The sequence below is a fragment of the Glandiceps talaboti genome, chromosome 7, assembly GCF_964340395.1.
Source record: "Glandiceps talaboti chromosome 7, keGlaTala1.1, whole genome shotgun sequence".
Classification (NCBI taxonomy): Eukaryota; Metazoa; Hemichordata; class Enteropneusta; family Spengelidae; genus Glandiceps; species Glandiceps talaboti.
The window spans coordinates 10,090,151-10,101,430 of NC_135555.1; the positions used below are offsets into that span (position 1 = coordinate 10,090,151).

Genomic DNA, 11,280 nt, shown 5'->3' on the forward strand with positions numbered 1-11,280 from the left:
TGTTTCCTTTCTTTCCTTTCAGGCTGTAAATTATAAGATGCCTTTTTGTGTGATGGTTTATTTGTGGTTTGTGAAACGCTTCTTGAATGTCTTTTCTGTTCATCTGAAGTACAGTACTGTTTTGTGTTATTGTTTTTTATAATACCATGCTACCCCTGACAACCGACGCCGGTTTGTAATCACGCCATACTAGTTCTGTATACCGTCGCCATTAGGAGTGGTATAACAAATTCTAAATTAGTCAAATCACCTTTTCCAATCATAATTTTTTCTCTTGGTATAATCAGGTTTTAAGTTGTCGTCACAAACTGACTTAAAATATCTGAATACTAAGGAAGTATTGCTGAGGACATGTTTTTGGCAGTAAATGCGTATACTATTGTATTGTAATATTGGGTGAGTTCATTATAAGGCGAAGTCTCGCTTTCCAGGGTCCAGGCATGCTAATCGTTACTGAGTGGCTCTAAAAAGGTCGAGCAGAAAAGTTCCCGACTTCCCTTGCAACTTTCACAAATACTCCACTTTTAAACAGCAAGCTATCAACAACTTCGTCCTCGTTGAAGTAACTTGCAATCATGGCTGAAGATTTGAAATGCACCATTATCGATAGATATTGTGAGCTGTTTGATGTTTACAAAAGTGGAGATGTGGATGCTATGGTAAAATACTACACAACCGATTGTAAAAGCATCATGGACCATGGAGTTGAATGTGGGCATGAAGGTAAGTGCTGGCGATCATTTCTTTGATTGAACTGTCAAACTGCCATCAACATTTTCAATGATGCAGGTTCGTGTAGTGGGCATTTTCGCACGCTGCAGTCTACAAGAAAATGTTTCACCCATTTTCCGAAATGGAAGACCTAGGAAATGCTTCACATTACACTGTAAAGCCTGAAATTTCTACATTTAGCGAACTCGTTTAAGACAACGCCTCACACAGGTAATGTTGTGTAACGGCATTCTCGTGAGGTCAATCGAACGATGTATTGTATTGTATTGAATTTTTACAATCGCAGTATCAACATGCATGACCTATTTGTCGTCATGTCGACAAACATATGACCACCTCTTCCAAACGAACATTGAATGCAGAAGGAATAATCAGGGCAAAGAATGCTGACTCACTAAACTTGGTTCGTTTCAGGAATTAAAAATACCTGCAAGAAATTTGCCGCCTCCAAGGCCACCTTCAATTTCAAGAAGGAAGAGTGTGAAGTTATCATTTCTGATGATGGATCATTGGCGTATCTGACAGTCAAACTGGAAATCTGCAAGGCTGATGGTACCAAAAGTGGATCGGGCACCAACCTTTGCATCTTCAGGAAAATTGATGGTGTCTACCTTGTCTCTGTCGACATGTATGCTTAAATGAGTAGCCTCTCTTCCTTTTTAAGGAGAACTTGTCACTTGTTTTATCACGTAGGCGTTATAGACGAATTCAATTCTTAAAATCGTCATGGTTATTCTCTTTTTAGATTTAATTCAAGTGCTTTTGATGACGGTGAAAATCAGTGGAAAGAATTTCCAAAAGAAATGTAAGGGTAGAGATATCACTTTCACCCTGAAAAACGGTTTGGTGATTTGATCAATAAATTTTCATACGCAAAGTTTGTATTTATCTGTGTTTAATATTCTATGTCCCCCAATCCCCATTTTAGTAGATGTGCGAATCTTCACATTTTACCTCCAGTAATGTGGCTGATGGGGCGTGGGGATGGGGTATGTATGTATGTATGTATGTATGTATGTATGTATGTATGTATGTATGTATGATGATTTTAGGAACTACTTTATTGTTAACCCAATGATACGTATACCAGTACTGAGTTATTACACAAACCGTGTGCTTTGGTATGAAAGTATCACAGTATGTATGTATGTATGTATGTATGTATGTATGTATGTGATTGGAAACGTTGAATCTATTTGGAACACAAAGCGTGCTTACACAGTGACTGCTTGTACAATATGGTTTTAAAAAGTAAAAAGGGTGCCCAAAGTTGTATTCATCGTCACACGCTGTCTTTACAAAAAAACACTTTCATTGTATTAAAGCAAAGCCTCGAGTATCCATTCATCTTCCAGGGTCCATGTCAAGCTAACCTCATTCTGAGTGGCTTCAAAAAGGCCGAGCTGAATAGTTCCCGACTTCCTTTGCAGCTTTCAAAAACCACGCATTTTTACAACAGCAAGCCATCAACAACTTTGTCCTCGTCAAACTAACCACGAATCATGGCTGACGATTTAAAATGCACCATTATTGATAGATATTGTGAGCTGTTTGATGTTTACAAAAGTGGAGATGCGGATGCTCTGGTAAAATATTACACAACCGATTGTAAAAGCCTCTCGGCCTATGGAAATGAATATGGACATGAAGGTCAGTGCTAGCGAGCATTTCGTCGGTTGAACTGTTATAATTGTCATCATCATTTTCCAAAATGATACAGGGTCGTGTAGTGGGGATCTTCCCACGCTACCTGTATAAAAATATATGTTTAACTCATTTTCCAAAGTGGACGACCTAGGAATTGCTCCACATCACACTGATGTTTAGTATTAAGGTCATTTTGCATAACGCCTCACACAGTTTGCTTTGTAGTTTGGCAATCTCACGAACCTTAACTCATTGAAATGGCATGACAGAATGTGTTGCCTTTCAAAATTGAAACGTATTCACCGTACAATTGCAAGATAGTTGTATGGCTTAGTCTACCATACAAAATGTAGTGATGTTAAGATAACGGTATATCCAAATACATCGGGTTTTATAGTAAGGCCCAATCAGATGCAATACGCAGTAATAGCTGTCAGGTTCACTCCCTATTTACTATGAAAAATGAAAATTAGGAAAACAGTTTTATCATAGACGACCGATTTAGGAGTACCTTTCTTAATGTAATGTCCAATCGACATAACTAAACAGAGTAAAACATACAATAAAATCTGTTGGTGTATTAGTCAAACGTCGACTAATGATCGAAGTATCACAGTGAAAACAGTTGGTATTCGTAGGTGGTCACGATGGTAATGGCGGCTTTACCAGACCTCTGAAATACTTATCCGCTTTCCTAAGTGCACTCATCTGACTTCAGTTTTGTTTGGTAATGTGAACCAGATGTGTCGGAGCACATTTATCAGGCGTTGTGACAACAATGTCTACTCTCAGCGTCTGTCCTATTCATGACCTGCCATGTGTAAAGTAGAGATAATAACGTTCAGCAAATTGACCCAATTTCCTTCTAATTAAGACAAGCTTTCATAGACCACTTTATAAAAAGAAATCATAAAATGTAATCGCATCCATCAGATACAAAAGCAATGTTGATTGGTGGTGGGATAATTGTACAACTACAAAGGTAGCACTGAAATTGACAATTATTTTGTTGGTCGGACGCCCTCGTCAAAAAAGGCTCTTTTTTAAAGTAGCATTCTTAAAGTGGTTTCATTGCAATCATATGTTTGGAAGGCCTGTCTGACAAAGTATATTTTGGAATTTAAAGAGTAGTTTTGGTTATGACAGAGAATTACAGATTATTTGCATGATGATTATTGGAAAGGAATCCACAATGCATTTGAAACCATTCTTTAGGGTCTGGCTATTTTGAAGTGACTGGGATGGAGTTTTGTTGTTGTTGTTGTTGTTGTTCTTGTTGTTGTTGTTGTTGTTGTGGTGGTGGTGGTGGTGGTGGTGGTGGTGGTGGTGGTGGAGGTGGGGGGGGGGGTCTACATGTGTATGTCCCTTTCTTGCCGCCATTTGCCTCTACATCGTTTACAACTACGTCAACTTCGTTCTTGGTTCATTTCAGGAATCAAAGAATTCTGCAAGAAAGTTGCCGCCATTGGAGACACCTTCAAGTTCAAGAAGGAAGAGTGTGATGTTATCATTTCTGATGATGGATCAATGGCGTATCTGACAGTCAAACTGGAAGCCTGCAAGGCTGATGGTACCAAAAGTGGATCGGGCACCAACCTTTGCATCTTCAGGAAAATTGATGGTGTCTACCTTGTCTCTGTCGACATGTATGCTTAAATGAGTAGCCTATCTTCCTTTTCAAGGAGAACTTGCCACTTGTTTTATCACGTAGGGGTTTTAGACGAATTCAATTCTTAAAATCGTCGTGGTTATTCTCTTTTTAGATTTAATTCAAGTGCTTTTGATGACGGTGAAAATCATTGCATGGAATTTCGAAAAGAAATGTAAGGGTAGAGATATCATTTTCACCCTGAAAATTGGTTTGGTGAATTGATCAATAAATTTCCATACACAAAGTTTGTATTTATCTGTATATATTCTCTCTCGTCCCCACTCTCCAACCAGTAAATGTGCGAAGATTCCAATTTTATCTCCAGTAATGTGGATGGTGTGGGTGTGGGGTATGTATGTATGTATGTATGTATGTATGTATGTATGTATGTATGTATGTATGTCTGTCTGTCTGTCTGTCTGTCTGTCTGTCTGTCTGTCTGTCTGTATGTATGTATGTATGTATGTATGTATGTCTCGGTCTGTCTGTCTGTCTGTCTGTCTGTCTGTCTGTCTGTCTCTGTATGTATGTATGTATGTATGTATGTATGTATGTATGTATGTATGTATGTATGTATGTATGTATGTCTGTCTGTCTGTCTGTCTGTCTGTCTGTATTCATGCATGCATGCATGCATGTATGTATGTATGTATGTATGTATGTATGTATGTATGTATGTATGTATGTATGTATGTACGTACGTACGTAGGTAGGTAGGTAGGTAGGTAGGTATGTATGTATTTATGTATGTATGTATGTACGTATGCGTGTGATTGGAAACGTTGAATCTATTTGGAACACAAAGCGTGCCTACACAGTGACTGTTTTGTACAATATGGTTTTAAAAAGTAAAAAGGGTGTCCAAAGTTGTATTCATCTTCGCACGCTGAAAAAACGCTTTCATTGTAAGGCAAACCCTCGAGTAACCATTCATCTTCCAGGGTCCATGTCAAGATGTCTACATTCTTAGTGACTTCAAAAAGCGACATCAGAAAAGTTCCCGACTTCCTTTGTAGATTTAAAAAAACACACCATTTTTACAACAGCAAGCCATCAACAACTTCGTCCTCGAATGAAGTAACTTCCATTCATAGCAGACGATTTAAAATGTACCATTATTGATAGCTATTGTGAGATATTTTGAGTAAAGCAATTTGGCACAGTGATGCCTCACAGTTTACTTTGTACACTGGCAATCTCACGAACTCATCATGACGGATTGACCAAGCCATTGCAAGAGAGTTGTCGTTTATACCCTAGGAAATGTATTGTGTTGGTGTATTCAATACAAAAGACCAATACTAACATCGGTTTTATAGTAGACTCCGACCTGTTGTAATGCACACTACCTAATAGCTGTTAGGTTCTTCCCCTTTTTACTATCAAAAGTGCAACCGACATCCGACATTGAGGGGGGGGGGGGGGGGTAGCTGAATTATGATAAACAAATTCCAGTAAATTATTTTAATGCTCAGAACACTACGGAAAACAATTTTACTATATACGATGGTCAGAGGTTTAGGACCCCCTTTCCTATCTTACCTCAGTTCATCTATAAACTTACGATTGACCAATCAAATTAATGCAATTATTGTAATGTTCAATCGACATAACTAAATAGAGTAACACATAAAATGTTAAGGTGTTTTAGTCAAACTTCAACTAATGATCCAAGTATCACAAGTCAAAACAGTGATTATTCGTTGGTGGTCGCGATGGTGACAGTGGCTGTACCAGGCCTCTGAAATACTTATCCGCTTTCCTAAGTGCACTCATCTGGCCTCAGCTTTGTTTGGCAATGTGAACCCGATGTGTCGGAGCACATTTATCAGGCGTTGTGACAACAATGTCTACTCTCAGCGTATGTCCTATTCATGACATGTCATTTGCAAAGTATAGATAATAACGTAGTTCCAGCAAATTGATCCACTTTCCTTCTAATTGAGACAAGCTTTCATAGACCACTTTAACAAGAAATAATACAACGTAATCGAATCCTTACGATACAAAAGCAATGTTGATTGGTGGCGGGATAATTGCACAACTACGAAGGAAGCGCTAAAATTGACAATTATTCTGTTGGTCGGACGCCGTCGTCAAAAAAGGGCTTCTTTTAAAAGTTAAATTAATTTCACTGCAAATTGATTTCATTAAATTGGTTTCATGTTTCTAATGCCTGGCAAAGTATACTTTGGAAATTAAAGCGTATTTTGGTTATGACGTCACTAAGAATCAAATATTGATTGTATGACGAAGATTTGAGAAGTACTCATCACGAAGATTTGAGAAGTATTCATCACGATGCAGTCGAACCCATTCTTTTGGGTTCGTTCATTTTGAAGTGACTGGGATGATGTTGGGTTAAGTTGTTGTTTGTTTTTGTTTATTTGTTTGTTTGTTTTTTGTTGTTGTTGTTTGTTTGTTTGTTTGTTTTTTTTTGGGGGGGGGGCTTTTGAAAAAACAAAACTTGAATGGTGGGGGCACTTTGGAAGACATTACTTAAAAGGGTGTTACAGTTAGGAAAACCAGATAATTTGGTCTATACTGGGAGCGTCATTCTGGTTTTGGTAATAAAAACATGGGACGGGGGCAGTCTGAGAAAACCATATCCCATCCAACTCCAACCCAGTTCAGTTAAACATGGCTGCACCCCCCCCCCCCCCCTTCTTAGGGGCGTTATGCTGCCGAAATACTCAAATGGCTAGTCATTGGGGCGAATTGGCGCCATCACTCCTGAGAGATTGCTTTGAGTGTCCCTTTTCTTACTGTGATCCGCCATTTACCTCATTATATCGTTTACATATACTCAAAATCCTCTGAGTTTATCTGACATTTCAGGAATAAAAGAATTCTGCAAGAAACTTGCCACCATTGGAGACACCTTCAATTACTACAAGAATCGAAGGAAGAGTGTGATGTCATCATCTCTGACGATGGATCAATGGCGTATCTGACAGTCAAAATGGAAATCTGCCAAGCTGGTGGTACCAAAAGTGGATCGAAGACCAACCTTTGTATCTTCAGAAAAATTAATGGTGTCTACCTTGTCTCTGTCGACATGTTCTAGTAGCCTTTCCTCCTTTCCAAGGAGAAACACTAGTCACTTGTCGCATATTGAAGGAGTTTAGATGCATTCCATTCTATTCAAAATCGTCCTAGTTGTTCTTTTTATAGATTAATTCCAATGCTTTTGTAGACTGTAAAGTTGTCGGTATCATCATTATCATCCCTCCCCTTTGTGGAACGGGATTAGGAGAGCGCCCCAACGGCTGATCTTTCACTCAAGTTCTCTTGATTAAGATGCAAATCATTGTTTGGAAGTCAATGTAAGGCTAGAAATGTCACTTTCACTCTGAAAATGTGTTTGATGATTTGATCAATAAACCTTAAATTGATGATTTGACCAATAAACCTTTAGACATAAAATTTGTGCTTTTGTAGCCACATTTAAATGTGCGAATCTTTCCCACTAGCAATTATACCACCAGTAAGGGTGAATGTGTGTGTGCGTAAACAGTGTCTGTTTGTCAGATTGCCTGTCTTCTCTCTGCCTGTCTCCCCCTCTCCCCTCTCTCCCTTCTCCATACTTGTTCATAGTGTTTCCCAAGAAAGTAGCCAGCAAGCACTGATGTTTTTTTTGAACAAAATCCAATGATGACAATTAAACTAAGGTGAAGTATCTGTTCCCAATAACATGCCCTTGGAAAAGAAGGTCTGTAGGTAGGTCGGCATTGCATTTTTTTCTTTTATTTTTACAGTGGTAGTTTGATGACATATTTACAGGCACCACTGAGAAAGTAAAACAGGTCAAGTAAGAAGACAAGAAATTGTCATTTAAAAAAAATGTTTAGGGTCGGCACCTTAAACTAGTGTCTGTCTGGTTATCGGAAAAACGCCATTTGTAAACACCATGTGATAAAGGCTCACAAAGACGTTGAGTTGAAAATTTCCCGACTGCCCTTGCAACATTTAAAAACCACTCATTTAGCAACAGCAAGGGCGTCCTCGTTGGAATAACTTGCTATCATGGCTGACGATTTAAAATGCACCATTATTGATAAATATTGTAAGCTGTTTGATGTTTACAATCGTGGAGATATCGACACTCTGGTACAATACTACACAACAGATTGTAGAAGCATCACGACCCAATCAACTCACAGTGGCCGCGAAGGTAAGCAAGTTTGTCTTTGGTTGAACTGTCAATTGCCAATAATACAGTTTCGTGTAGTAGACATGCCCACAAACTGCCTAGTACAAACAATTTTGGACCGTGTTTGTTTTTACTGAATTTTTTGGACCCATGGGGTGAAATTGCTTCACATCATAACATTTTAAAGCTGGATTTTTATCAATCTGATTAAAATCCGATGTAGATGTCGGCTAATCGTTCATTGCTATTTTACCTTCGTTATTTTGCCTGAATTGACCTTCTTGGTACATGTTTACATTTTTTATCAACTCAATCGGGTCAACGCCGTATACAGGTTGCTTTGTACGCGCAGACTCATGAACTTGTCAAAATGATGGATTGCAGTTGCCCTTTGAAACTGAACAGTCGATGTGTCAACATGACATCTCTTTGGTCGTGTTGATGACCCAAATTCAATACTATGCTGGTTTTATCATCTCATCTCTTCGAATTGAATGAGTTAATACTGACCCCGTAAATGCCATGAGAGCTTAAAATAAGAAAGTTGTAAATATGATCTACCATGATGGGCAGTCTGAATACAAAGGTCTGGTATATCACTCGTTTTTGCTTACTACATGGGGTGTATTACTTCTTAGTTTTCTACTACACCTCCAAAATATATCATCACTCTCGCGTAACGCTGGTGGCGTCCTTTAGATTTCACCCGTGTTCAGTATAATTATAATTATATAGATCATGAATTGAGGTATGGCCAAAACTGTACCTTGGGAGAAGGACTTCTGAACCTCAAACCATTTTATAACAAAAGTGTTTGCTATAAAAGTGAATAGCCTGAGCACTTTGTCTAAAGTGTTTCTCATATTCAACCACCCTCCAAAATATTGGTATTTTTGTCAAGATCAGTTTCACTTTTTTAATATTACATGTAATTTAATACTTATGGTTGGAATTTAACATATTACTGTTATGTGTTGGATTCTATAACATTTTGTATTGAAGATACTTTAATCGAAGACCAGTACTTTTTACCGCCTGTAAAGGAGGTCATGCTATATAGTGATATCTTTGTCTGTCTGTCTGTCTGTCTGTCTGTCTGTCTGTCTGTCTGTCTGTCTGTCTGACTGACTGACTGACTGACTGACTGACTGACTGACTGACTGACCGACCGACCGACCGACCGACCGACCGACCGACCGACCGACCGACCGTCCGTCCGTCCGTCCGTCCGTCCGTCCGTTCGTCCGTCCGTCCGTCCGTCTGTCTGTCTGTCTGCCTGCCTGCCTGCCTGCCTGTATGTCTCCAGGTATGTCTGTCTGCCTGCCTGTCTGCCTGTCTGTCTGCCTGCCTGCATGTTTGCCTGCCTGCCTGCCTCAGACCACTAAAATTGTTTAGTGGTCTGAGACCAATTAACCGCGTATATGCCCCTTTACATCGCCAAGAAAAACTGTTATAAATATTTACTTATATTCTTTGGACAATTCCAAAATGGAATCTCTTACCATAATCCATTCAACAAGCAAAGACAATTTGAAATCTGATCTCTCCAGCATCGATACAACCGATCTTTATAGATCGTGCGTGCGCGTCTGTACAATCAAAGCATTGCATATTCTTAGGTGGTCGAGATAGTGATGGATGCTGTACTAGTAGGCACCCCCCCCCCCAAATATCATATCCCCACTCGTGATTATTTTGTCTTTCTACGCGTCCACTTTTTAAAGTACCTACCCTTGTCTGACCTGAGCTTTGTCCGGCAATGTGACCCTAAATCGCTGGACATGTAAAGAAAGGAGCACATTTATCAGGCATGGTCACAGTACCACATCTACTGTCAGCGTCTGTCCTATTCACGACGTGCCCTGTATAGTGATAAAGTAGAGATAATTATATACATACTATAGACCTTAATTCCACTAAGTGTGACAATCATCCATGAGAAATGTAACCAAATCCATCTCGTACAAAAGCGAGGCCGATTAGTTGTGATAATTGCACAGATACTTCGGAAGCACAAAAACTTAAACTTTCAATATTCCGTTGTATGAAAAAGATGGCTAGATTTTCTCCGATACAGACTTTTTGAATTAATTTCATTGCATAAATCGACCCGGAATATTCTTCTGTGATGTCCATAGATCTTAGAGATGTATGTGATATCACACGGCCATAATACTCAAATCATGGGCTTCAGCCATTTGGGTGAATTAGCGCCCTCGAAGTTGATTTAGGTATTCTCTTTCCCTTTCGTCCCCCCCCCCCCCCCCATGAGCCTTTAATTGCCGTCGTTTGCCTTTGTACGTCATTTACACAAAACCTCAACAACCTGACAGTTCCACATTTCATTTCAGGACTGAAGGAAACCTGCAAGGAACTTGCCGCCAATGGAGTCACCTATAATTTCAAGAAGGAAGAGTGTGATGTCGTCATCTCTGACGATGGATCAATGGCGTATCTGACGGCCAAAATCGAAGCCTGCAAGACTGATGGTACCAAATGTGGATCGGGGACCAACCTTTGCATCTTCAGGAAAATTGATGGTGATTATCTTGTCTCTTTCGAAATGTATTGTTAAACGTGTGGCCTCAGTCCCTTTACAAGATCTTCCAAGAAGAACCAACCACTTGTTGCATCGAGGAGTTTAGACGTATCCGTGTAGTTGGTCTCTTTATATATTAATTTCAGTGCTTTTGATGAAGATGCAAATGATTGTAAGGAAGGAAATGTAAGGGTAAAAATATAACTTTCACCCTGGTAATGTGTTAGGCTATTTGATCAATAAACTTTCACACGTAAAGTTTGTGTCAATCTCTCCTTTTTCTATATTCAGCTAGAGTGCAAATGTTCTCATTTACGCCTCCAGTAAGGGGGACGTTGTGTGTGTGTGTGTGTGTGTGTGTGTGTGTGTGTGTGTCTGCCTGTCTATCTATCTATCTATCTGTCTGTCTGTCTGTCTGCCTGTCTGTCTGTCTGTCTGTCTGTCTGTCTGTCTGTCTGTCTGTCTGTCTGTCCGTGTGTGTCTGTCTGTCTGTCTGTCTGTCTGTCTGTCTGTCTGTCTGTCTGTCTGTCTGTCTGTCTGTCTGCCTCTAGTCTGTGT

At 39.5% G+C, this 11,280-nt stretch overlaps 3 protein-coding genes across 3 annotated transcripts; all 3 read left to right on the plus strand.

Annotated features, from left to right (window-relative positions):
- Positions 1–477: 477 nt before the first annotated feature.
- Positions 478–1,593, plus strand: LOC144437859 (uncharacterized). Its single transcript, XM_078126890.1, has 2 exons — positions 478–723; positions 1,147–1,593. The coding sequence occupies exons 1-2, from the start codon at positions 576–578 to the stop codon at positions 1,368–1,370; spliced, it is 372 nt and encodes a 123-aa protein (XP_077983016.1). The 5' UTR covers positions 478–575; the 3' UTR covers positions 1,371–1,593.
- A 550-nt stretch (positions 1,594–2,143) lies between these two features.
- LOC144437861 (uncharacterized) lies at positions 2,144–4,262 on the plus strand. Its single transcript, XM_078126892.1, has 2 exons — positions 2,144–2,382; positions 3,812–4,262. The coding sequence occupies exons 1-2, from the start codon at positions 2,235–2,237 to the stop codon at positions 4,033–4,035; spliced, it is 372 nt and encodes a 123-aa protein (XP_077983018.1). The 5' UTR covers positions 2,144–2,234; the 3' UTR covers positions 4,036–4,262.
- Positions 4,263–8,013: 3,751 nt separating this feature from the next.
- On the plus strand, positions 8,014–10,968 carry LOC144438277 (uncharacterized). Its single transcript, XM_078127331.1, has 2 exons — positions 8,014–8,204; positions 10,535–10,968. The coding sequence occupies exons 1-2, from the start codon at positions 8,057–8,059 to the stop codon at positions 10,756–10,758; spliced, it is 372 nt and encodes a 123-aa protein (XP_077983457.1). The 5' UTR covers positions 8,014–8,056; the 3' UTR covers positions 10,759–10,968.
- The last annotated feature ends 312 nt before the right edge of the window (positions 10,969–11,280 follow it).